The sequence below is a fragment of the Penicillium manginii genome (genome assembly GCF_028828005.1).
Source record: "Penicillium manginii strain IBT 31320 chromosome Unknown utg000001l:1.0-3466041.0:1.0-3467806.0, whole genome shotgun sequence".
Taxonomy (NCBI): domain Eukaryota; kingdom Fungi; phylum Ascomycota; class Eurotiomycetes; order Eurotiales; family Aspergillaceae; genus Penicillium; species Penicillium manginii.
Genome location: NW_026643102.1, coordinates 1,742,963 through 1,767,488, shown reverse-complemented (window position 1 = coordinate 1,767,488; position 24,526 = coordinate 1,742,963). Strand labels below are relative to the sequence as shown.

The following is a 24,526-nucleotide window of genomic DNA, read 5'->3' as shown; positions in this document are numbered from 1 at the left end:
GGAACTCAGAGGGCACTCATCCTGAGGCGGTCCTCGCTATTGTCCTCTGTACTTCCCTAACTTTGTACACCACGACCATTAGATACCCAGCCATGAAGCACTGAATGGAGTTTTGACTTGACAATCGATGTAACTTCGTAAATCCCGCACTCAAAGTATTTCCGTTCATAAACGATGAGCTCCGGCAATGAGTGCTTAATGCCTGCCTAATGCCATGGCTGTTCCTGTTCCTGTTGCTATGCCCGTTAACCCCGGCCCACGTGATGGCATCCCTCCGACCAATCACATCTCACCATAATAAACCGCTTGCACTGAGTCAGCCTCTAGTAGCTTCGATTTTCTCCACCCTCGGCTTCGAAGTATTCGTATATCTGTCTCTCCTCCCTTCTCTCCAAAACACACCACATCAATCAAAATGCCTCGTCAACAACGCCGTGCCGCTCCCACCCCCGCGCGCAGCGCTCCCACTCGCCCTACCGCGGCCCCTGCCCGCCCGGCCGCCGCTCCTCAACACCAACAGCAGGCGCCTCACTCGACCGCCGCTGCTCCCCAACAAGCTGCTCCCATGCAGGCTGCTCCCCAGCAGAGCGCTGGCCCCGGTCTCTTCGCCAACATGGCTTCCACCGCTGCGTGAGTATCCGACCCTCTCCCCATCACAGCCTTGATACCTCCCTCTTCACTCCCCTTCTCCGCGCCTCGGCCAGACCCGGGAGGCAACTACCGGAACCCTTCCCGAAACACATTGACTGACTATTTTCTTTCCTAGTGGTGTCGCTGTCGGATCCTCCATCGGCCACGCTATCGGCGGCATGTTCGGCGGCGGTGGCTCCAGCGCCCCCGCCGAGGCCCAACAGCAGGCTCCTGCCCAGGGCCAGGCCATGGACAACGGCCTGTACCAGAGCAACGCGGCCAACACCTCGTGGGAGAACCCCGCCTGTGAGACCGATGTTCGCAACTTCCGCACCTGCATGGATGAGAACCAGGGCAACATCAGCATCTGCGGATGGTACCTGGACCAGCTGAAGGCCTGCCAGTCTGCTGCTAAGCCCTACTAAGGGCCTTTTCTGGCAGAACAGGACAGTCTTATAAAGCGTGCGATAGACATCATGCATCCCTTCCTTGTACCGAAATTCTATTATGTGCTTCGGTTGTAGGTTGAGCCTGGTTGAATATGATTCTTTGACAATGCGACTCTGATCTCGTGTTGTTTGTACTTATACCATCTCTGCTCATTGAATCTAAATTTAATTATTGCCAATTTCCCATTGACCTGTGTTCATCATGTGCTATTTCTGTCTTTATTGATGGGGATGAAATTTGTGCTTTGCAGGGCGTTGTAACCAGGAAAATTATCGAGATATGATACACGCTGTTCGCTTTCGTTACGGTACATTGATAAAGTATTTCAATCAAACATGCGTTATGATAGCAAAAAAAGGGGGTAGCACAGTAATGTCCAATTAATTCACACCGAGTCACTCAACGGCCGTTCCCATCTTGATTCCGGGGTTCGAAATTCAACTTTGAATGTCAGTATAAGTAGGGTTTCCAGGGCGAATGAAGATAAGTCAAAAGTATTGTCATACCTGATTCCCGTTATAAAACTGACTATCTCTCCCATCATTTGGTTGATCATGTAGCGTCCGAATATTCGGTCCCGATGGCCGTCTATTGCGAGGAGTAGGAGCAGACGTAGAAGAGCTCGGAGTCGGCTCCGGCACTGTCGGTGGCGGTGGGCTTTGACCATATCCAACGATTGAACCGAAGAAGCTGGCAGTAGTGCTTGCAACAGAGTATGCTGTGTTGTAGACGGCGGAAATTCCACGAACGGGAAGACTGGATCCGGAGACAGTATAGGCCGACGTGAACGATTGAACAGGGACCATGACTAGATTTGCCGTTGAGCCGAGACCTAGGTCTTCGAGTGTTTGCGATTCCTCCCCGACGGACAGCGTTCGACTCGGAAGCGGGGTTAGGATATGCTTTAGGTTGTACGGGCGGTTTTCGTCGGTCATTTGTTGTTGTTGATCTAGCCAGGATCGCACTTCTTTGCCGATTGTTTGTTTGGGCGTGAATGTTGAACGGACGGAGCTGCCGTCAAATAGTCGTACTTGGAGGCGATATTCCTTCGGTGGTCCTTTAGGAACGGCTGGCTGTGGCTTTGGCTCTTCTTTCGGTTGCTTGGTGGCCTTGGTAACGGCTGGTTTCGCGGGGGCTCGAGGCTTAGGTTCTTGGCGAGGCTTCTCTTGTTTCGGCTTGGGCTTCTCTGCTTTGTCCTCTTTCTGGGGTAAACGCTTTGATGGTGACGAAGACTGCCCAGACTGAGGTTGAGCTTGGGGGCGGGGTGGTCTCGTCGTAGGTTGCGATACTGGTTGTTGGTTCGGGATAGGAGGCGGAGTAGATGATGTAGCAGAGGTGGCTGAAGAAGTGGTAGTGTCATTGCTGGTGGATGGAGCATTTGTCTGCGGTTGCTGGGCCACAGGAGGAGCGTATTTACCCTCTAGGGCAACCTTCAATCGGTTCAAAAAGTCATCTTTGGATACTTCCGATGTAATAAACTCTTGCAATGTGCCGTTTCTATAACCCTGATGTCAGTTTACGTCCGCCTAGGCCAAGCAAGACAATGTATTTCGAGTGCCACCTACTTGATGACCACAATAGTTGGAAAGCTCGAGATTGGACAGAATGAAGTTAGAAATCCAGCCTCCTGAGTTCCAGAACTGAGGCGTAAGGTGATCGCTTTATCGTGGAGGGCTTGGGCGATCTATTCGGGCGATTAGCTACCACATAGTGAGACAGGGTACTTGAAGGCTCATATACCTCTGCATCAGAAAAGTAGTCATCCTCCCAGGTTGAGCTTAGTTCGGTTTCATCTGTATCCAAGTTGATTAGCCAAGCTGTCCCCGGTCCAAGACGATCGATGTCATGATGCGGGGGGTAGATAACCAACCTCGGGCGAAGCAAACAACAGCTTTTGCCTCTTGGACTGCGAGGGCTATGCCTTCCTGAAGTGTGCCAGTATAGAATAGAGTCATGATTGCATTTCAAAGAGGCAGAGAATGGGTAGTGAAGTGTGAAATGTTCGAAGTTGGAGATGTGTACAGAGTAACTGCGGAGAAGGAGAACGGACTCCGAGAGTCGGGGGAGCCGGCGCGACCGCCTTAAGGTAAGCGCGCGATTCCAATGGGATCCGCTTCGACAAATCTCCCCCGTTCGACTTCCCTTCTCCGCAGAACCCACGTTGCCGCGATAATAAATCTCGGTTTCTCTCTCACACATCATGCGGCAGTTTTTCTCGACTTTATTACGGCGGGCCCCTCCATCTGCTTGGGCTCTGCCACCCCGAGCCGGCAACCAGAATGTCGCATGGTCTCTGGATTCGATCTGCTGTAGATGTCGTCTGCAGCAGCAGAAACGCCAATTCACACAGTCCCGGCAATTGACAGACAGTCTCTCGGTGGTGGATCACCCGGCCAAGCTTGTTCGAGTGAATGAGAAGCATGGACCTGGATTGATTATCCTTGGTATGTTTTCTTCAACCTGCGACTCGCATTCAAGAAAAATGTAAAGTCATGCCACTAACACCGGGGCCCCTCTTATACAGCTCTAATTCCAATTATTTCATTCGGACTGGGCTGTTGGCAGGTCTATCGATTGGACAGAAAGACCCAGCTCATTGCCAGATTCGAGGACCGTCTTGTCCGACCTCCACTTCCGCTACCTCCGCGCGTCGACCCGGATGCGATATCTGAATTCGACTACCGCCGCGTTTACGCCACTGGTCACTACAATCATGACAAGGAGATGCTGGTTGGACCTCGTATGCATGATGGTGAAGACGGATTCCTTGTCATTACGCCCCTCGAGCGTGGAGATGGCCAAAGCACTGTGCTAGTCAACCGCGGTTGGATCTCTAAGAAACATATGGCTCAGAAGGACCGGCCGGAGGGGCTGCCAAAGGGGGAAGTTACCGTGGAGGGACTACTACGTGAACCCTGGAAGAAGAACATGTTTACGCCAGTGAATAAGCCCGCGGAACGGAAGTTTTACTTCCCTGATATTGTGGAGATGGCTGAATTGGCCGGGAGCCAGCCCGTGTGGATTGAACAGACTATGAGTATGGACTAACTGCCGTTCGACTATTCTGATATGTAATCGGGGCTAATTGTATTTCCAGTGCCCGATCTGCTCCAGTATATGGATTGCACGGCGAAAGGAAAACCCATTGGACGTGCAGCCGAAGTCAACCTGCGAAACAACCATGCTCAATACATCTTCACATGGTAAGTCGATCGTCCTTTCTTGTGGAGACTGGTCCTTCCCCATCTAATGCTTCCTAGGTTCGGTCTCTCATTCGCTACATCTGTGATGATGTGGATGCTTCTGCGGAAGAAGCCTAATGAGGCTCTGCGTCGTGTTCGCCAGAATCGTAACTGGTGATTTGTACTTATTCATATCTTTCCTTGGTGGTTTGTCCCAGGCGTTTGGATCTTTATCCGTTATTATAGTGTTGTACGAGTCGATCATGGTGGCATAGCGAGTCGCATATCTTGCTGAAGCTCCCGAGGCAAATGCTTCTGAGCCAGTGAAAATATTGTCGTGGATTTGTTAACGTGGCGTTGTCTATACAAGTCAGCAAAGCAGCTCAAAACGTCTGGGTCTGGGAATGGCAAACTAACCTCCTCATTAGCGTTGCAACATCGCTCTCATCAATGGTCTTCCTTCCTGCGTGTTTCGAATATGCAGCCAAGTCCTGGCTTGCTTGTTCGAAATACCATGCAGATGCTTGCTCAATTGCTTCGAGCGCAGCCTTGTTGATCTTCGCCTTTGACCCAGCCTTCGTACCTGAGAAACGCATGGCCAATTTCTTGACAACCCCCTTTGGCAGATTAGGCACAGGAATTCCATGACGGGAGATTTTCTTTTCTTTGCTCTGCACGGATGGCCCATCATCCCGCAGGCCACCTCCGGCAATCCCCGAGATCACGCTTGAGGAGGGAGCAGGTGGGAAATCGAAACCAAAATCACCGATTGCATCGGCGTTCTCGTCCGCTGAAGGCGAAGCGGGCACGGGTTGAATGTCACCCGCGTCCAACTCGAATCCGTCCGTTTCATCGAGATTGTCTCCCATGTCATCTTCAACTGGCATTGCACCTGGGGATGGGAAATCCATCACAAGATTGAATCGTCCCAAATCCGCTGTTTCTCCACTTTTGTGAATATTAGCCTTCATGTACCATAGACAAATAAACTTCAAAAATGTTATCAACACATACCCGCGATCAAAATCACCTCCGCTGATCATAGTATCTTCCCCACCATCGTCTTCCACAATGCCCGTCTCATCCCCCTCATCAGCATCACTGTCGGACTGATTATCTCCAAAAACATCGCTTGGTCTTCCGAAATTGCGACTCATTATCGACAATCGTTCCTGGTCTCGAATGCTGATATCTCTCCTGGGGTACTCGACGGTAATATCGTCATCGTCAAAAGGGAGAGACAATCGAGGCGGGCTTCGTGCAGTACTTCCTTCTTCACTCCCCTCCACCTCCTGAATGGGCAGAGTCAACTCGGGTGCCTCGATTTCCGACTCCTCATCCAGCTCCTCGATCTCATCTCTGGGTTTCGGTTGGGGTTTGATCACTTCTTCAGGGGACGAAAGAATCGGCTCAGTTGCGGGGGCAAGCGCTAGAGAATCGATCAGTCTCCTATACCGAAAAATTATACCGTCAAGATTTCTTCATGATCTCAATCGTACCTCTACCAAGGTTTCTTAATATATCAAAGGTCGTTTCGCGTTGAATGCGGCCACTCCTACGCCGGTCACGACCAGGCGTGTTTGCTGCTCGCTGCTGGCGCGCATTCCGGCCGTAGGGTGTAGAAGGCGCTATTGCAGGTCGACCACGAGGCGTGAAACGAGAAACGGACCGCGATGGGGTCGCTGCAGTAGTAAAACGACCGGGTGTAAGTGGGTATAGAGTGTGGCTTGGAAGACGTTGGAGCTGTGATTGACAAGAGTCAGCAGGTCAGTAGGCTGACAATTTGCGAAATGAAGCCATGGGTTGGTTTACTAACCCCCGTCAATGTTGTGTCTCCAGATGGAGTCGCATTGCCCGCATCGCGCAGCGACTTGCGGCTACGCGGGTTTGGCGTAAACATCCCCAAGGTCGAAGCCAGGCGTTAGGGATGAGTAAATGTGTCTTCAGTGAGCTTCAAAAGGAGGAGCACTTGTGATTAATCGGAGCAACGAATGTGGGGCATGTAAATAGAATAGAACGTTGAGGAGGACGCAGCGCGTCGGGGCTTGCGGGCATAACAATCCACACTACCTAAAACGGCTAGTCTATATATCTTATCGATAATAAATGCTGACTAACATCTGCGCGTTTTCGAAGCTTTTTCTTTTTTTGAAGATATCGACACTCGACTTGCTCTGATTAGTACAATTAGAGGACATTGAGTGGTCAATCAAAATCGAAGGACCGCTAAATACCGACAAGATGTCCGACTCAGTACCCAAGAAGGGCCTCGCCGACAAGCTGGAGAAGAAGCGCAAGAGACAGGCCGACGAACCGACCAAAGACGGCCCTAAGACTGAGACGCAGCCCGCACCAGCGACGGAGGGCCTCAGCAAGAGACAGAAAAAGCTCCAGAAGAGCAGGAAGAATAAGCCTGAGCAAGACCCGACGTCTCAGGACCGCGAGAATGGCATTGACAAGTCGATTGGGAAGATGGACGGATCGCTGCTCGGTGATTACTTTGCCCAGCGCGCAAAGAAGTTGGACAAGGAGCTCTCAGCTGTGGAGCTCAGCGACCTCTCGATTCCCGGTATGTACTTGCCCAAAATATCTTTATGCTTGGCGAGCTTTGCAGGTGGCTAACGATGCGCAGGATCTGCCTTCCTCGATACTACTTCTTTCGACGAGACCCGCTCATTGGAGCAACTGCCCGCTTTCCTCAAGAAATATAGCCCCAAGGGAGCTGACCTGACCAAGTCCTCCACGAAGGAGGGTACTCCTCATACACTTGTGGTGTCGGCTGCTGCCCTCCGAGCTGCGGATGTTGTGAGGTGAGAATATATCCAAGTCAACGAACGGAGGAACACTATACTAACAGGCGAAATCAGAGCCCTCCGGCCCTTCCAGACCAAGGAGTCGATTGTCGGAAAGTTGTTCGCGAAACACATTAAGCTGGAAGAAGCCAAGCAATTCCTTCAGCGCGCTCGGTACGTTCTTGTGTGAATTCTAATAAACAAAATTCAAGCTGACTTCGGCATTTAGGACTGGTATCGGTGCTGGTACACCTCAAAGACTGTCCGATCTTCTGGAGTCTGGTAAGTTTGGATCGGATCAATGGATGCCTCATCACATACTAATTTTGGCCTTTTCAGGAACTCTCAAAGTTGACGAATTAGAGCGCATCGTCATTGACGGATCCCACATCGACACAAAGCAGCGCGGAATCTTCGATATGAAGGACACACACCTGCCTCTTCTGAAGCTTCTGACTCGACCCGAGTTTAAAGACCGTTATGGAGCTTCGAAGAAGAAGATCCAAATCCTGATGTTTTAATTTTATGAACGATCACAAAAGTTTGCGATTAGAGAATACTATGTCAACTCAATGTATACTTATACTTATCTATTATCATACCCTCTTTTCTTCATCAACAACAATCCTAAACCCTTTCAAGTTTCCCTTCAAGACCCTCCGGCTCTAGAATTTGGACGTCAGCAGTACATTGGATGTGGCGGTGTCGCTACAACAGGGCTTGTTGAGGCAGGTATACATGCTGGTAGCAATCGGGATTAGGAAGGAACAGCCACACGAAAGTGCAGAGGGTCGCCACTTCCCAAAAGGAAGGCCCAACTTCTCTAAGTTCCGATCGCCTCTCTCTTCAAGCTCTTTCCTTCTGACAACATCTGCCATCGAAAGAAATTTGCTCCTCAAATGCGGAAAGTTGGTACATACCAGCCCATCGGTTCCAACATCGGAGAGTTTTGATATCAGCATTCTACGCCTAACTTGAGGCAGATGGGAAGGTCAATTTCATCCACCATCTCCAGTCGCTCCAAGTAATTCAACAACTGCACGATTAATCCCAGTCGATGATTAACGGGCTGATAGTACTATTAAGATCGCTGCGCTCAACCCCGAGTGTTTCCCAGGGTCTCGAAATGGACAGTATCGCTTCTAAGTCAGCTGGGCTGATGATAACAAAAGTGCTGCGAGATCTTGAAGATTAAAAGAAAGCTGTCAACAGCCCACCATCCCCAGAATGACGGCCAGACAGAGATAGCGAACAAATACATGGAACAGTGCCTACGCCCCTATATCAATCATCACCAAGATAACTGGTCGGAATACCTCTGGATGGTTCACTTCGCGGTCGCTTGTCTCTCAAATGCCACTACTGGCAAGTCACCGTTTTTTCTGGAGAGATGATACGAACCAAGGATGTCATTTGACTGGAAGGATGAATCTGCATCTGAAGAAGGCCGTGAAGCTAAATCTTTCGTATCCCATCTGCCTGAGATCTGGGAGCAGGCAAGAGCTCAAATTACTCTCGCACAGGACCGTCAACGTCGGTATGCCAATAATGAAGCTAGATCGACCGATGAGGAAGCTTGCCGATCAAGCTACTGGCCCTTTTTAATTTAGATTGATTCGGTTCCATTCCTCCTAGTGTTCACGAGAAAATAGGATCATGAGTAGGAGATAATTAGGGAATGTTTTTTGACCGGACGAGTTCGGCCGAATTCGACCGAGACGCCAGCCGACTCGACCGACTGCAAACCAACGCGCTATTTCCGCGAAACTGACCAGCGCAATATGTGGTAATATTGTTGAGATACAAAAGTCCCAATGCCTGAAGAACATCGGCGGAAAAGACTCCGTAAAGGAACGAAGAGCTGCTGTGAATGTAAGCGCCCATGCCCCGCAGCCAACGAAGGTTGATAGTAACAACGAGCAGGCAAGCGGAGAAAGATCAAGTGCAAACCATCTCCGAATCCCTCTATCTGCTCGGGATGTTTTGAACGAAGCACTTCTTGTCTTAGTCAGGAGTATGAGCATGACGATCAGCCACATCATGCAGAGGATCCGGCGATGGCTCGTCGTATGGCTAGGGTGGAGTCATTGCTGGAGGCACTGATAGAAAGAGCACCTTGGGCCCGGCCCAGTGACCTGACTCCTGCATCGATTCCGGTAACAGAAAAATATTCACTTTCCGCTCTTACATCGTCTCCGAGCGCTCCTCAGCCACAGGCCGAGGTTGAGCCTCCAGCTGGGAAACTTGATTTGCTGCGTGAACAACTGACGAACATGCTACCCTGTCAAGCGGACGTGGACTTTCTACTCTCTTCAAGTCACGGGTGGTGGCTAATCCAGCAACATATGATGGTTCATCTCCCAAATTCAATTGAAAATGACTTTCAAGGGTTGTTCAATGTCGACATCGTTGCGAAGGGTCATCCGATTGCAATAGCGAAACTACTTTTCTGCCTTGCAATATGCATTCAGCAGCTTGCACCTGAACTTGACATGAGCAAATTGCAGATCAAATCACCCCCGCGAGAACTGATGGGGAGTATTGTTGACTTTCTCACCCGAAATGTCACCTCTGATGACGAAATCACTGGGAGGATCGAGGGGGTTGAATGCCTTGCACTCCAAGGAGTGTATGAGGTCAATGCCGGCAATCTTCGAAAATCATGGCTTTCATTTCGCAAAGCTCTTGCAATGGCCGAGCTATTGGGTTTCCACAGAGTGGCCGTTAGAACATCCAAAGAATCGCCCGATGCGAAGGAGACTAAACGACATTATCTATTGTATCAAGTTTCAAGAGGGGTACGTTGATATCTCGGGCTGCATTTGCAAACAACAATGCTTAAACATACTGTTAGGAGCGTTATCTATCTACTCTTCTCGGTGTACCCTCGGGTACAGGTTCAGGAGTGCTCCCTTTTCGACAACACTGCAGCTTGGCTCTCACCAGAAGATCTTTATCACAAGCATCTTTACGATATAGCAGGTCTCATTCTTGCTCGTAACCAAGAGGATTATATTCATTCCTTTTCTACGACTCAAATCATTGGCGAAAAACTTGAGGGGCTTGCAGAACAAATGCCCTCGACGTGGTGGGAAATTCCTTCCAACATTCCTCATAGCCGCACTCAGGAAGCGTCTACTCAGTTCGAGCGAGTAATGTGCCAAATTTGGCACTTTGAGTTAGTGACGCTGCTACATCTTCCATTCATGCTACGCGCAGCGAATAATCGACGATACGAATATTCGCGCATTTCTTGTCTGGATGCTTGCCGGAACCTAATCAAGAGATGGGCATCCATTCGCGAGACCAAAAGGACTTTCTACTTCTCCAATCTCCTTGATTTCGAAGCTTTCACGGCAGCAACCACTCTGTTACTGGGGCTGCTGGTCTCCCACGGAAACAAGACTCAAGGCATGTCACTTGAAGAAGGACACGAAGATTCCGAACTTGTGGAGAGGGTTGTTCGAAACTTCGAAAGGCTTAAGCCACATGACTCTCGAGTGTCCGTTGGCGAACAGAGTATTTTAGTTATTCAGACACTGCAAGAGTTTCTCCGTGGGGACATGTCGTCCGGTAGTTTGTGTCTGGAAATCCCATTTTTTGGAATTATCAGGGTCGCACACAGCGGCACCGTAGAACCACTGGAAGGCGAACGGATCCTCGGGGCAAACGTACGCAATTCTTATTCTCGGTCTGAAAAAAGAGCCACGGTTCCTTCCATGGCGGAAGGAATTTGCGCGCCGGATTTGTTGTCTTCGATAGAAAAACGACGCGAGGAAGGAGTTGCAGCAGAAGGGAATTCTGCTCGCCATGTCGTGCGAGGACCTGATACTATTTTGCAGCTCTCTGGCGGTCACTTCCAATTCCCTGAGATATCCGATATTCAAGAGAGTCTTGGCACCAGTGAATGGTCATTCTCACCGGATGATATGATTTTTTTCGATAGTTTGGTGAATACGGACTTGGTGGGTAATTGGACACTGTGATTTATTCCCAATTCCTGCGTCCGCATTGATGGAAACACCCCAAAGGACGAGCTATCATTTATTTATCTTTTATACGAGGATATGAATCAAGATTATTTACTTCCGTTGATATGGCTATTATAGTTTTGGTAAATAGGATATAGGGTCGGCGTAGATTCTTATAGTTCAGATTACTCGTCTTCGGCCGAAGACCTCCGAAACTTGGACTAGTAGAAGAGATACGGTGGAGGAACGGCGGGCATATGGCGGAATTGACCCATTTCATATGCTAGAAAGCAACTGAAAGCATTTATTATAAAAGCCTAGGATCTCATCCCGACATTTCCAATCAACCATCTCCTACACAGCTCCAATCAAAGCAATTCTCGCAACCCCCCAAAGAAAGTCATGGCCACCAAACAAGATACCACCGCTATTACCGCCGCTGCAGAGGCTCACATTGTCTCTTATATCGCCGATCTCACATCGCCCGTCTTCAAGAAGTCCATCGAGCGCGCTACGAAAATGGCCACCTACTACCTTCCAACCATTTCTTTCTTTGCAAATGGTGCTCTTACTCAACTTTCTGACCCATCGCTCTATGTTTCGCTTATATCTGGGCCTCTTGATAAGTTGGATGGCGTTCCGTTCAAAGTGGCTGGATACAGAGTCGAGGCTGTGGGCGAGAACTCTGCAATTGCATGGCTGTCATTGAATGTCGATGGTAATGAGATGGCAAATGTATACTTCTTTAGACGGATGGATGATGGAGTTGAAGGGTTTGAAGGGGGAATATTCGATGGAGAGATGTGGATGCTAAAGCAGCTGGGGAGGGAGTAACTAGATGGGGTCGGTGCAACGGTCACCGAGATGGCCAGAATCTCTCTGAACTTCTTTCTTACTAGTCGGGCGACATATCGGCCACCACTACTTGAAAAGATATTTCTATACCTGATTAAGCAGGAATGATTTCACCAATGTCAAGAATCTGATCCTCTTGCAGTCACGGTGCTATCCAGAGCCTCTTTGGTCCTGCTTGCTGCGTTTATCTCGTCGAATTGAACCCTCTTCACTTAATTAAAAACCCCTCTCAGAGTCACCATCCCTGACATAAACCCTATTCCTCCCAACCAAAAGCCTACAAATCTTCACATTGCAATTCTGAGCTGCTACAAAGAGCGGAATCTGACCCTCGCTATCCCGACTCTTTATATCAGAGCCATAGCTCAACAGAACCTTCACAATCTGCTCATGATTGTTTCGAGCAGCCCACGAGAGCGGCGTGCGGGATTCTATATCCCTGGCATCAATCTGCGATGGGTCTCTCGTTGATGCTTGGGCACATAAATACTTTACAACCTCCAAGTGACCCCGCATAGCTGCCCATATTAACGGCGTACGCTCCGAAATATCTCGAGGGAAAGGGTTTGCCCCTTCTTCCACAAGGGTCTTGACTAACTCGCTCTGGCCCTTCATAGCTGCCCAGCAGAGAGGCGTTCTGCCGTGCCGATCTTTGTGCTCTATCTCGGTTTGAGACCCGTGATCGAGTAGAAGACGCACGGCGGCCTGATTTCCTTTTTTGGAGGCCCAGCATAAAGGTTGTTGGCCGTTTTCGTCGTCGAGATTTGGGTCCACTTCGCTTATTGATAGCAATATTTTGATCACTGGATCATGTTCTTTAAGAATAGCCCAGGTCAGTGGAGAGTAGCCTCTTTGATCTCGACAATTTGGGTCCGCATCATGTAAAGAAAGTTCTTCCATGATTTCGACGTGGCCGTTTGCTGCTGCTTCTAGGAAGGGCGTTTGCCCATATTTATTTCGGGCGTCCACTTCAATGTTCTTGTGTGAGAGTAGTAGCTTGAGCATCGATAGATCTCCCCTCTGTGCCGCATGACCCAGTGGAGTTTGTCGGTTCGTGTGATCGCGACAATTGACTTCGATATCGTATCGTTTCAGCAGAATGGTCGCGAATTCCGGTTGATGGCAGGATACGGCCCACCATAGAGGATGTTTGCCCAATTTATCAGGGCAGTTTGGTCCGATTGCCTCAAGTAATGTCTTAAAGGTGTCCCCGTTTCCGACCCGGATGGAATTTGAAAGCTTGCTTGCGGAATCTGGAGATGACTCCAGCTCCTCATTCTCTACCAGGGGATTCGGAATATCCACTGTATCTGAAGCCGAAGTCTGGATTATCTCTTCTAGAAATGCCGGGTCTCGCTGTTCTTCAGCCACTATGAGTTGACGTACGAGAAGTCTGGTTTCCTTCGCATTCAGCGGTCGAGATCTATCATGGACCTGGTGCTCAAGGAACTCCTCTGCTAGATCTTTCCTTTGTTGAGACCAGATCCCCTTTAAGATATCGGCAACAGCAACGAAAAGACTTGCGATGCCGGTGAAGAGGGAAATCATTTGACCACTTGAAGTTGCGATACTCTCTGTAGTGAGATGATTTGCCTGCAGCATCCTCTCCACAGAGACAATCGCAATAAGCGGGCCCAAAAGATTGATGATCCCCCAATGGATGAACTTGATCAATCCGCCGAAATTAGTCGGTGCTTGCCTGAGCTGAGGTCGTAGAATGCTTTGGGTAGACGACGTTTTGATTCGGTATGTATACACTGATTGGGAAGAACCGAAGTCGATCCTCCGAGCCGAGGCCATCTGAAATATCCGGGCTAAACGTATCCCGATCTGGTTCACTCGTCTCACAGGGCCTTTTTTAAGGCCTGGCAATAATTCCACCAGGTGAACAATGAAGAAAGTGATGAATATTATACCCGTGATAGCGCTAATCGTAGCCGCAAATCGACGCCACGGGGCGCTCATCAATGGAAAGAGACCAAGACAAGCTGCCTTTGCCGGACATGTGGGTGCCTCGACTTGATAAATTCCTTGAATCCAGAACCAGACGCCAAAAACACTGATCAGGGCACATAAAAGGTTTTGCGCAACGAGCGGGAAATCGGGACGTAGTAAATACCCCTGCTCGTTACCGGCTGCGTCGCGCTTTTTCAAGAGATTGTATGACTCGGAGTAGAATAATGCAATGGTGAGATAATAGACCAGAAGGAAGTCCAGGGACAGTGCGGAGCCCTTGGTTTGTCCGATGATCATAGTGACGATAATCGCATAGCAAATCGCATTATTTACAACGCGCACGGCTGATATGGTTTTCCAGGATCCATTCCAATTGCGGAGGAGAAATCCAGCAGCCCATTGTAGATAAAGGCCAGTTCGGACACCGACGCCGTATAGATCGCCGCTACCTTCTGTGGTGCAGTCCATAGCTCTGCCAGTGGAGAGCAATGATGGCCTGGCGAGAAGAGCAGGAAATCCTCCTCTCCCCTCCCCACGTACTTTATAATCAAAGGATTCCCAAGTCTAAATAATATGCACGGGTGCCTGAGAATGCCTGACAACTAGACAAGCTAAGCCCTTTATAGCCCGTGCCATTTGACAACTCTAGATCCAAAGAGAACTGAAGTTGACTGAGCCAAAGAATTCAACAATCTCAAGCACTCCGTTCAATCATAATCCACCAATTGAAGATATTCAGATACATTGAGACGAAGGTAGAATCCAATAAAACAACCTCCCAATGCAGTAAAGTTCGAGGTTACTACCAAATCGGGAAGAGAGCAGCGATCGATAGCGATTCACCGCCCTTTAGTGGAAACGGCAAAATCCAAATTTCTCGGTCTCCGCCCAAATTTTTCGGAGCGAACTTGGATCTTGCGACAAAAGCTCCAAACTTCCATACCCCCAATCAACCACCACCACACACATTCATAATGGGAGATAAGCGCAAGCTCGAGAACGCGGTTGATGCAGTTGTGCCTGAGGGCAAGAAGATGAAGAAGGAGAAGAAGGACAAGAAGGAAAAGAAAGAGAAGAAGGAGAAGAAGGAAGAGGTTGTTGAGGTTGCGCCTGTTGAGACTGCTACCGAGGAGGTGAAGGAGAAGAAGGAAAAGAAGGAAAAGAAGGACAAGAAAGAGAAGAAGGACAAGTCCGAGAAGAAGGAGAAGAAGGACAAGAAGGAAAAGCGCAAGGCCGAAGACGAGACCGAGACCGAGTCACCCGCCGACAAGATGGACGTCGACGAAGAGACCACCGAGAAGAAGGAAAAGAAAGAGAAGAAAGAGAAGAAGGACAAGAAGAACAAGAAGCAAAAAACCGACGAGGAGACCGCTACCCCCGAGGAGCAAACCCAAGAGCAAGAGCAAGAGGAGGCTGCTGCTGCCCAGGGCAAGAACTCTCGCTTCATCTGCTTCGTCGGTAAGTCACAAACTGCCCGATGACTTCAATTAGAAACTAATCAATTCAAACCAAAGGCAACCTGCCCTACTCCGCCAACCACGAATCCCTCACCAAGCACTTCGAAAAGAACCCCCCCAGCCCTCATCCGCGTCGCAACCAAGAAAGAAGCCCCCAGCAAATGCCGCGGCTTCGCCTTCATCGAGTTCGACAACTACGACCGCATGAAGACCTGCCTTAAGCTGTACCACCACTCCATGTTCGACGACGGAAAGTACCCACCTCGCCGCATGAACGTCGAGCTAACGTGAGTCCATCCCAATCCCCGACCCAATCCCAATTCCATCACATACATACTAACGTTCCCCCAGTGCCGGCGGCGGCGGCAACACAGACAGCCGCAAAGCCAAGATCCAAGCGAAGAACGAGAAACTCAACGACGAGCGCCAGCGCGACGCAAAGAAGATCAAGACGGACAAGAAGAAGCACGACAAGCCCGCCCAACGCACCGGCGCCAACGCCGAAGCCCCGGCACCCGCTGCTAACGGCGATGACGACAAGTACGCCGGCGTGCACCCGAGTCGCAGACCGCAGCAGATGTGGTAAATGCCATCTATGGAAAATATGCTTTTGATCTTGGTCGTGTAACGATTGTTTCTCTTTTATCTCTGCGGACGCTTCGTGCGAGCTGGCATGGTTTTTGTTATTGTTTTGATGACCCATATAGAACGCTGCTTCATGGCTTGCATGTACAGTTTATTTTGTTAGGCCGTGCCGATTACTACCTGAGTACTGTAGAATTGTATGTACAGTGTGTAACTAATTGGTTCGAGGTATTGGAAGGTGTAGAACCGTGGCTAGGTGGTGGTGATGTCTGGAATACTGGTATACTTATACTCTATACTCATAGTGAGCGAGAGGTAATTCAAGTTAACGGCTCGATATTCTCCAATAGACCGTCGCTCTAAATGGATACTTGCGTAAGTTTTTTTTTGACAAAAAATCTATCAGTACGATGGCTTCTAGAATCATGGGGAGAGATAGAGAATAGAGAGACGGTCGAAGAAAGACGAAGCAATGAAAAAAGAAACTCCCGATTGCAAAGAAAATAAGATGGGACAATCATTCAGACAGATAAGCTGACAACTTTGGAGATCAAATCAAAACACGGAGGATATCGCAGCGGGACATGTGGTAGATGGATGGGATGCTTGGTATGGGGCGAAATGATGCATTTGGCCCGAGTTCACTTCAGACGGGACAGTTGGAACTGGAGATGGGTGGATGGATGGATGGAAGGTATTCGAAGTGACAATATTTCTTCCTTCGTGTGGGTCGTGAGGAGAGTATGGTGCTGAAGGTAGAGTTCATCGAGAGAGAGAGAGAGAGAAAACGAGAGAGTGCGGGCAAAGATATAGCCCAGATTTCCACCCTCACGTACACGTCCGAGACGCCGTATTAACTATATATTAATCGTTATAGCAGACGTAAAGAAGAGTGCACGGAAGACAGTATCCTACAGGATCGCGCATTTGTTCTTTCGCCCGGACTTGGCTGCGGGGCGGGGGTTCAGGACGGCGCTTGGGTATGTTAGCGATGGTTCAAGATCGTGTATCATGCTGCATCTGATCTGATCTGATCTGATGCGGTTGGAGTGGAGAAGGGTATGGTTTACCGGATGGCTTCATCGAAAACACTCTTCAGATTCCGCTGTGTCAGGGCAGAGCATTCCAGGTACTTGTGTGCTCGGATCTCCTTGGCCACGCCCAGGGCCTGCTCGTATGAGACGGGTTCCATCTTGCGGGATCGGAGAGCTTCGGTGGTTGCGCGGTCATCGCGGAGATCGAGCTTTGTGCCGACCAGGATGATGGGGACGTTGGGGGCGTGGTGTTCGATCTCGGGGAACCACTGGAGAGGAGGTTAGTCATTGTTTACTTTGGCGTCCAACGATAGAATAGAATAGAACGAGAAGTTGCAGGTTGCAGTTGCGGATTCTTGATGGGAAAGAAGTAGGATGAGATGAAAAAGCGATTCAAGTGGTGGTAAACGTACCTTGGCTCTGACGTTATCAAAGGAAGGTGGGCTGACGATCGAGAAGCAGATCAAGAAGACGTCGGTTTGCGGGTAGGAGAGAGGTCGGAGACGGTCGTAATCTTCTTGTCCAGCGGTATCCCACAGTCCCAAACTAATCGGTCGACCATCGACCATCACGCTGGCGGTGTAGTTGTCGAAGCTGTGGGATAGGTCCATTAGTTTGAGTTCATTGGACAGTAGTGAGAGCAGTGAGAACACAGTGAGTGGAGGAGGCGAGGAAGTGGGTTGAAGCATACACAGTAGGGATGTATTCGCCGGGGAAGGCATTTGTTGTGTAGGAGATCAGAAGACATGTCTAGAGAATCGAGCTTGTCAATATTTCCATTGCAGCTGTGGATGTGGAATTGGAGGGGGATTTGAAGGCAAGTACTGACCTTGCCAACTGCACCATCACCCGTCACCACGCACTATTCGTCCTATTAGCTGCTACTCTAACCAAGACCTCGCCAGAGCAGTAGAGGAAGCTGAAGCATACCTTGAGCGATTGAGTAGCCGGACCCGTCGCCATGGTTGTGCGAAGTTATGTACACCGAAACAAAAGGGGGGGTTGGACGATAAGGAGAGGAGGGCCCGGGGCAGCGCAGTCTGAATAACAATCGATAAGGTAGATTGTCGGATCGAAGACCAAAGTGAGGGATAGAAGATCAGGAGAAAAGAGGGGGTTGGTGAAGGTGAGGTTCAGGTTCGTAGGTGGAGAAGGGGAAGATCGCGAAGAAAAGGAGGGGCCGAGCTCTTTGGAAAGGTGCTCCGTTGGTAAAGGGCTGATGTGGAGAGACTAATTGATTGGGAAAAAAAAAGGGAAAAGGGATGGACAGCTTGATAGGACCCACCAGAATACCCAAAGAATACCCAATGGACGATCTATGCCAGTGGTCTATGTACAGTAGTCCCTACTCCAGAAATCAGCTCTGATGAACTCTTGGACTGTGGTGGACCTCGTGAGTGGTGGTGGTTGGTGTTCCTGCGATGGCTCGGATGACCTCTCAGTTCCCCAACTACCCAAGACTCTCTACCCTGCACCAATCGCATGACAATACAATCACGGGTGTTAGCCTGGAATCACCCAATGATTTCCTTGGTCTCTTATTTATTTATATCTAGCTCTCTGATTCCTCAATATTAACAGTTCAACTCTGCCACCAACTCGACTCTCCTCCCATTCTACAGCCGCGATACGCCCCGCGAACCGCCCAGGAATCCTCCAGCCCGCAACTCAGAGGGCTTTGCCGTCAACTTGGCCATCTTGGCAGCGAACTCGCGGAAATAGGCTGACTTGACGTGGGCCTGTACGGCCGCTTGGTTCTTATATCTGGGGTTCGGTTAGCTTGGCTCTGGCCTTGATCCCCCTGGCTTGCTGACGAGTTCCCATTGGAGGGCTCGGATATGCCGAGGCACGAGACAGCTGAGAGATGAGAGATGAGGGGAAGAGAAAGGAAGAGAGCTGACCTTTCGACAATTGCTATCTCTTTCTTGCCTTGCACTTGAAATGCATAGTATAGCAAAGTGTCGGGCTCGTTCTCTTGCACCTTTTTGGTGACTTCGGTGATCAAAGCAGCAACCTGACTTGATTAGACCGGGAGTCATGGAATGAGGAGGTTCTTGGATCATCTCACCTCGTCGAACTTGTCGGGCTGCGGATAGATAACCGCGGTGACATTGATCTCGGACATGGTGAAGGTTGTGGTAGGTATGGTAGGTTCTACAAAGTGTATCATGGATCAAAAGAGGAGATTGTCTACCTTAAGTACATTAGTTCACCTAGGCACAGTCTTGACCTCGGGCCATGGTAAGTGGGTCATGATGAGACTATCAGATCGGCCTCCGCTGACATTGATTGGATGGGAACCGCATTCGGGGAATTTGAAGGATACCTAGGTACCAGCAAGGTGGGGATTCAAGAAGGATTCAAGCTGGCAAGCTATCTCCGGTGCTAGAATAGCTTTCTTCTCTACTTAGTAGCTATACTATAACTTGAGTCCATCCCACTAGTACACGTGGGTCCGGGTCTGCAAGGAGTTGAGGCTCTAAGTGACCAGTTACTAGCAACTATTAATAATAGTATACTGTAACCTTTTGTATCTATTCAGATCAACGATATGAACTCAATCAACTAGTTAATTTAGCACTAGTATATCATGCCCAGTAGAGTACATGGAAGTGCCAATAGACTTCGGCCAGGATGGATGTGGCTGAAGTGTTCCATGTTCGGAGCTTGAGGCTGTGAACATGTCAGGAGTATGGAGTACTATATAAATTATCACAATATCGGAGTACGGAGTAAAGAGTACATAAAGGCCATATCCATAATAATTGAATGCTCTGGTGGATTCTATTCTTCGTGGCTGATCTGCTTGCGTCATCCCTGAGCCACATCAAGTTCTCCATCAGGCACGATGCACCTCGTACTTCACACTTCTTAGGGCATCAGACAACCCCGCTGCCTAACACCAGTGCTATGCAATTGCATCCTCCATAATTCTCTCTCCCTATATAATATTTGTATCCTCATGGTCATACTGGTTCACATTATAGACTTGATCCTTTTCAGGCTGCAACATTCTCGGTGGGCCTCTGATCGACTCTCCACCGCCAAGTGACATCGATAATAATAGCCACCCCCGGTGTGGCGCTTTCGATCCCCCCCCTCGGCTGCTTTCTTCTTCCTCTTCCACATCCTCCCACCATACCTCAATCTACCTTCATGGCCGACTCAGTACTCCCTGAGCCGACAGCGCTCCCCGCGCTCTCCGATGCGCGCCCATCCAGTGCCGGTCGCGACTCCGGCCACTCGGGGGCCCTCGACCAACACCAACCACAACCCCAGGCCGCCATATCTGATGAACTGAAAGCTCGCTTGGACAAAGTGGTAAACTCGGAGGTGAGTCGCCAATGGCTAAACTACGCCCCACGATTGTACTCCGGGAATTGCCATGCTGATTGACATATCTCCTAGATCGGCATCACCACTCTCCTTACTCGTCTGAAGCAAAGCGTGGCCTCCGCCCAAGTACGTCACTGCCATATATCCCCATGTCGAAGAGGAAAGGTTGCACTTGCTAACTAATACCCTTTTGCGTCTACTTAGGACTTTTCCAGCTTTCTCAAAAAGCGAGGCTCCTTGGAAGAAGAGCACGCTCAGGGGCTGCGCAAACTGTCCCGCGCCGTGAACGAAGCCGCGCAACGCAACGACAACCGCCAGGGCACGTACAGCTCCAGCTACAAAGATATCCACCGCCTGCATGAGCGCATGGCCGATCATGGTCTCCAATTCGCCGTATCACTCCAGCAGATGGCAGACGATCTGCGCGAGCTTTCCGCCAACATTGAGCGTGGCCGCAAACAATGGAAACAAACCGGACTGGCTGCAGAGAAGAAGGTTACCGATGCCGAGTCCCAGGCCGACAAGGCCAAGGCCAAATATCAGTCATTAGCAGAGCAGTTGGACCGTGTCCGCACTGGTGAGAAGACTGGAGGCAAGTTCGGCTTGAAGGGTCACAAGTCTGGTGCACAGCATGAGGAGGAGCTTACGCGTAAGGTCGAGACTGCTGATGACGACTACAAGACTAAGGTTCAGGCGGCACAGGCTGCGCGCCGGGAGTTGCTGTCCATGCATCGTCCCCAGACTGTGTTTAATCTACAACAGCTCATCGCCGAGTGCGACTCGGGATTAACGTTGCAGCAGCAGAAGTTCGGTGAGTCGTGGCTCGACATCATCTCAGCTGCTCCTTGTTACTGACAATCTACAGCTACTTTCAATGAAAAGCTCCTGTTGGGACAGGGCCTGTGCGTTAGCCCCATGAAGACGGATAGCTCGAGCTCGATTGCACCCAAGAGTCTTGCGGAGGTTGTCCGCCAGGTTGACAACGAGAAGGACCTTCACGAATACATCCTGAGCCACGAGGGAAATCAAGGTGCTGTAGCAGGAGATGAAGTCAAATATGAACCCCACCACGTAAGCTTCCCCCTTGGTCAAGTCTATACCTACTCGTGTTCTAACGCAATTTCCAGACACTTGGCGGCGGAGCTAGTACATCCTCACAGCCCAGCACTCTGAACAAGCGTCAATCTGTTCTACCTCAGACATTCTCCACTGCGAATATCTCCTCTCCTGCGACCCAACCGCCACAGAGCAATACCGATCGCTTCCAGCCGCCTTCATACCAGACCCAGTCAGAACCTACATCGGCACCACCGAACCAGCCTCCATACCCGGTCTCGGGACCACCACCCCAGCAACCTCCATCGCAGGTAGTGGTGCCAATGGCTGGACCCCCTCCAATGGAAAAGGGTGGCTACCAAACAAATCTGCCTCCTCTGAAGCCGGTCTTCGGAGTATCCCTCGAGGACCTGTACGCTCGGGATGGAACTGCTGTGCCTTTCCTAGTCTACCAATGTTTCCAGGCTGTTGAACTATATGGTCTGGATATGGAAGGTATCTACCGACTCTCTGGCAGTGCCAACCATATCAGCCACATGAAGGCCGTGTTCGACAATGGTAACTATCCCCGATCCTGATTTTTGGAGATATCCCAATCTAACTCGCTATTATAGACTCGTCGCAAGTGGACTTCACAAACCCGGAGAACTTCTACCACGACGTCAACAGCGTTGCCGGGCTCGCGAAGCTATTCTTCCGAGATCTCCCGGATCCTCTGTTCACTTCACAGTATTATACCCAATTTGTCGATGCAGCCCGTAAGTAGAAAGCTCCCGCCTGAACAAATTCAAATGAGATACTAATCCAACTATTTCACGCCAGGCATTGATGACGATATCCAACGTCGTGACTCGCTGCACGCTCTTATCAACAGTCTACCCGATGCACACTACGCTACTCTCCGCGCAATCATCCTGGTAAGCCACATCACCAGAATAAAATACCCCCTTCGAACAGCAAAGATTAACAACAATCATCAGCACCTGAACAAGGTCCAAGAACACTACACCAAAAACCGAATGAATGCAGGCAACCTTGCCATCTGCTTCGGGTCCGTATTCATCCACCGTACCAAATCCATAGATACACAACCTAACACTATCCCAGACCAACCCTCATGGGCGCCAACTCAGGCGGCAACATCGCCGACGCAGGCTGGCAAGTCCGCGTCATCGAAACGATACTAAACAACACCTTCCAAATCTTCGACGACGACTAGATGATTCACCGCACATCAATACACGTCTATCGTCGGAACGAAATACCAATACCACGTCCACACTCCGACTCCCGCACTACGTATCTCTATGCTTTCACGATCGCAGATCTCCGCCCAACCCCATCGCACCATTTGTACTGGTCTTCAGAGAACACCTCGGCATGACCTCTGCCTGCTTACTGACCTGACCTCACTTGATTTCACTTGACTCGTACCACACTAATTTGGTGTCTACCCCCTGTACATATATCATGTTGGCTTTGGCATTTTGCTCTTTTGAATTCTCACGAGTCTTATCTACCACTTGAACCCTGTACTAGTAAACTGTATAATCGACGTGCATGGAAGCGCGACTACGCTCGAAAGAGATCCTGCTGCTAGTGTTTACTATGACTTACCCTCGGACCGAAGAACTAGCGGTCCAAGTTAGTAGCCAACTAACTTATTGAAGACCTACTAGTGGGTTTTTATATCGGAATGAAAATGCGTAGGAAGAAAACGGCTCGATATAAGCGGGAGAGATGCTATTGTACATTGAAAAAAGTAATGGCTCTATATCACAGAATTGCATTGGCAGAGTCACCAATGCAACGGACGTGGCGTAAAACAGAATGGACCAGCGCAGAGAAGAGAGAAAGCGACGGCGATACCAGGAATCGAAGGAAGGAACGGGCGTCACATCCATCACACCACCGTTCTCAGTTCAAATCCAGAATTCCCTGCGGTTCCTCTTGCCGAAGCGGGCGATGCACGAGTTCATTTCATGAAATCCTTCATCGCATCGAGTCTCTCCAGCGCCGTCATGCCCGGCGCAAAGGAGGGGTCGTGCCAGACCTGCTCCATAGTCGTTGGCTTGGTATTACCCCAAACGCGCCAGCCAGCGTCCTTGCCGTTCCAGATCAGCTGCTGGATCACGACGTACTCGGTAACGTCCTGCTGCTTTGCCGGTTGGGCGGCGACGTCCTTTGAGTTCGAGGCCTTTGTCATGGATTGGCGGGATGAGACGCGCAGGACGATCTGGCGGATGCCGGACTTGGCGACTTCAGGGAGTTGGGTGGCGCGGTCCGAGAGGACGCGCACGCCTGTGAAGTAGGTGCTGGGTTGGCGGAGCCATTTGATTAGGTTCCAGGTTACTACTTCTGTTGGGCGGCGGGCTTCAATTTGGGAGATTAATTTTGTGGCGAGGCCGTCGCAGGTTATTTGCTTGAGCTTGGAGATGTCGCCGCTTTTATTTGGGGGTTAGTTTTTATAGTGCGGGATGGGGAGGCGAAGGCGTTGCTTTGCTTACCTGGCGAATGTGGTGTACATGTTTTTGTAGAGGGAGGTTGCGATCTTTCGACGCTCTGTCAGGAGGAGGGGGTAGTTGTTGTCCTTCTTGGTATAGATGATCAAGCTGGTTGATGTTAGTTGCCATGTCTTGAAGGGTTGAGTCTTTCTGCTGCTCGGGGATGTTCATTCTTGCCCTCCCTACCACCAGGATCTGATATTCCGTGCGAGGCGGAAGTAGAACAAGCAGGAAGGCTATGTAGGGCTCACCTCATGAAGTTCTGGAACCATGCCTTAATCCAGGTCCACTCCATTTGGAGCCGATCCCGCGGCTTGTCGAAAACCGAAGGCATATCCCTCCACAGCGGCCGGACGAAGGTTCCCGGTAACAATCCAATATCATTCGGTAGCTGGCCTGCGAGAAGGTCTTTTGATCGGACCTTCATCGAGGGCTGGGATATAGAGCGCGGGCTGAAGTTTTGCGTCTTGAAAGCCCATCGTTGCGACGCCTGTGAAAAAGACCGGCATTGCGGCGCGCCAGGGGCGTAGGATCGGGCATTTCCCAGGCTCGACCGTGTAATCGAGAGAGTCTTGCCCGCAGGCGAACGAAGTGAGGAAGCCATGGCGAGTAGCGAAGGACTTGGCGGATTGCGTCGGGGAAATAAGTGTCTCGAGATTGGCCCAAGAGAATAAAAACCGGAGTCACGTGTAGATCTCCGCGATATGGCAAGGTCCTC

At 50.1% G+C, this 24,526-nt stretch overlaps 14 protein-coding genes across 14 annotated transcripts; 8 read left to right on the top strand and 6 right to left on the bottom strand.

Annotated features, from left to right (window-relative positions):
* Positions 1-415: 415 nt before the first annotated feature.
* N7533_000632 (coiled-coil-helix-coiled-coil-helix domain-containing protein) lies at positions 416-1,055 on the top strand (the record flags this gene model as incomplete). Its single annotated transcript, XM_057097282.1, has 2 exons — positions 416-630; positions 767-1,055. The coding sequence occupies 2 exons, from the start codon at positions 416-418 to the stop codon at positions 1,053-1,055; spliced, it is 504 nt and encodes a 167-aa protein (XP_056965775.1).
* Positions 1,056-1,479: 424 nt separating this feature from the next.
* On the bottom strand, positions 1,480-3,035 carry N7533_000631 (UBX domain-containing protein; the record flags this gene model as incomplete). The annotated part of the gene is made up of 5 exons (XM_057097281.1): positions 1,480-1,521; positions 1,587-2,577; positions 2,646-2,764; positions 2,785-2,873; positions 2,951-3,035. The coding sequence occupies 5 exons, from the start codon at positions 3,033-3,035 to the stop codon at positions 1,480-1,482; spliced, it is 1,326 nt and encodes a 441-aa protein (XP_056965774.1).
* A 245-nt stretch (positions 3,036-3,280) lies between these two features.
* N7533_000630 (cytochrome oxidase assembly protein SHY1) lies at positions 3,281-4,440 on the top strand (the record flags this gene model as incomplete). The annotated part of the gene is made up of 4 exons (XM_057097280.1): positions 3,281-3,524; positions 3,605-4,117; positions 4,178-4,283; positions 4,341-4,440. The coding sequence occupies 4 exons, from the start codon at positions 3,281-3,283 to the stop codon at positions 4,438-4,440; spliced, it is 963 nt and encodes a 320-aa protein (XP_056965773.1).
* Positions 4,441-4,523: 83 nt separating this feature from the next.
* Positions 4,524-6,162, bottom strand: N7533_000629 (uncharacterized protein; the record flags this gene model as incomplete). The annotated part of the gene is made up of 5 exons (XM_057097279.1): positions 4,524-4,623; positions 4,680-5,210; positions 5,277-5,691; positions 5,762-6,005; positions 6,079-6,162. The coding sequence occupies 5 exons, from the start codon at positions 6,160-6,162 to the stop codon at positions 4,524-4,526; spliced, it is 1,374 nt and encodes a 457-aa protein (XP_056965772.1).
* Positions 6,163-6,503: 341 nt separating this feature from the next.
* On the top strand, positions 6,504-7,575 carry N7533_000628 (uncharacterized protein; the record flags this gene model as incomplete). Its single annotated transcript, XM_057097278.1, has 5 exons — positions 6,504-6,831; positions 6,895-7,072; positions 7,130-7,228; positions 7,284-7,336; positions 7,394-7,575. The coding sequence occupies 5 exons, from the start codon at positions 6,504-6,506 to the stop codon at positions 7,573-7,575; spliced, it is 840 nt and encodes a 279-aa protein (XP_056965771.1).
* Positions 7,576-9,111: 1,536 nt separating this feature from the next.
* On the top strand, positions 9,112-9,861 carry N7533_000627 (fungal specific transcription factor domain-containing protein; the record flags this gene model as incomplete). Its single annotated transcript, XM_057097277.1, has 1 exon — positions 9,112-9,861. The coding sequence occupies one exon, from the start codon at positions 9,112-9,114 to the stop codon at positions 9,859-9,861; it is 750 nt and encodes a 249-aa protein (XP_056965770.1).
* A 27-nt stretch (positions 9,862-9,888) lies between these two features.
* Positions 9,889-11,040, top strand: N7533_000626 (fungal specific transcription factor domain-containing protein; the record flags this gene model as incomplete). Its single annotated transcript, XM_057097276.1, has 1 exon — positions 9,889-11,040. The coding sequence occupies one exon, from the start codon at positions 9,889-9,891 to the stop codon at positions 11,038-11,040; it is 1,152 nt and encodes a 383-aa protein (XP_056965769.1).
* Positions 11,041-11,427: 387 nt separating this feature from the next.
* On the top strand, positions 11,428-11,859 carry N7533_000625 (uncharacterized protein; the record flags this gene model as incomplete). Its single annotated transcript, XM_057097275.1, has 1 exon — positions 11,428-11,859. The coding sequence occupies one exon, from the start codon at positions 11,428-11,430 to the stop codon at positions 11,857-11,859; it is 432 nt and encodes a 143-aa protein (XP_056965768.1).
* A 237-nt stretch (positions 11,860-12,096) lies between these two features.
* Positions 12,097-14,304, bottom strand: N7533_000624 (ankyrin repeat domain-containing protein; the record flags this gene model as incomplete). The annotated part of the gene is made up of 1 exon (XM_057097274.1): positions 12,097-14,304. The coding sequence occupies one exon, from the start codon at positions 14,302-14,304 to the stop codon at positions 12,097-12,099; it is 2,208 nt and encodes a 735-aa protein (XP_056965767.1).
* A 506-nt stretch (positions 14,305-14,810) lies between these two features.
* Positions 14,811-15,879, top strand: N7533_000623 (uncharacterized protein; the record flags this gene model as incomplete). Its single annotated transcript, XM_057097273.1, has 3 exons — positions 14,811-15,294; positions 15,415-15,580; positions 15,645-15,879. The coding sequence occupies 3 exons, from the start codon at positions 14,811-14,813 to the stop codon at positions 15,877-15,879; spliced, it is 885 nt and encodes a 294-aa protein (XP_056965766.1).
* Positions 15,880-16,789: 910 nt separating this feature from the next.
* racA (putative Rho GTPase Rac) lies at positions 16,790-17,875 on the bottom strand (the record flags this gene model as incomplete). The annotated part of the gene is made up of 6 exons (XM_057097272.1): positions 16,790-16,853; positions 16,949-17,181; positions 17,326-17,506; positions 17,604-17,662; positions 17,742-17,774; positions 17,843-17,875. The coding sequence occupies 6 exons, from the start codon at positions 17,873-17,875 to the stop codon at positions 16,790-16,792; spliced, it is 603 nt and encodes a 200-aa protein (XP_056965765.1).
* Positions 17,876-18,528: 653 nt separating this feature from the next.
* On the bottom strand, positions 18,529-19,037 carry N7533_000621 (putative quinol monooxygenase; the record flags this gene model as incomplete). The annotated part of the gene is made up of 3 exons (XM_057097271.1): positions 18,529-18,676; positions 18,814-18,926; positions 18,981-19,037. 3 exons carry the CDS (start codon positions 19,035-19,037, stop codon positions 18,529-18,531), a joined length of 318 nt encoding a protein of 105 aa, XP_056965764.1.
* A 944-nt stretch (positions 19,038-19,981) lies between these two features.
* On the top strand, positions 19,982-22,523 carry rgd1 (putative Rho GTPase activator (Rgd1); the record flags this gene model as incomplete). The annotated part of the gene is made up of 9 exons (XM_057097270.1): positions 19,982-20,245; positions 20,321-20,374; positions 20,453-21,059; positions 21,114-21,319; positions 21,376-21,862; positions 21,919-22,062; positions 22,127-22,221; positions 22,285-22,355; positions 22,412-22,523. Coding segments are annotated over 9 exons (2,040 nt in total), but the record flags the coding sequence as incomplete, so codon positions are not given.
* Positions 22,524-23,279: 756 nt separating this feature from the next.
* N7533_000619 (uncharacterized protein) lies at positions 23,280-24,412 on the bottom strand (the record flags this gene model as incomplete). Its single annotated transcript, XM_057097269.1, has 3 exons — positions 23,280-23,748; positions 23,812-23,916; positions 24,060-24,412. 3 exons carry the CDS (start codon positions 24,410-24,412, stop codon positions 23,280-23,282), a joined length of 927 nt encoding a protein of 308 aa, XP_056965762.1.
* Between the last annotated feature and the right edge of the window lie 114 nt (positions 24,413-24,526).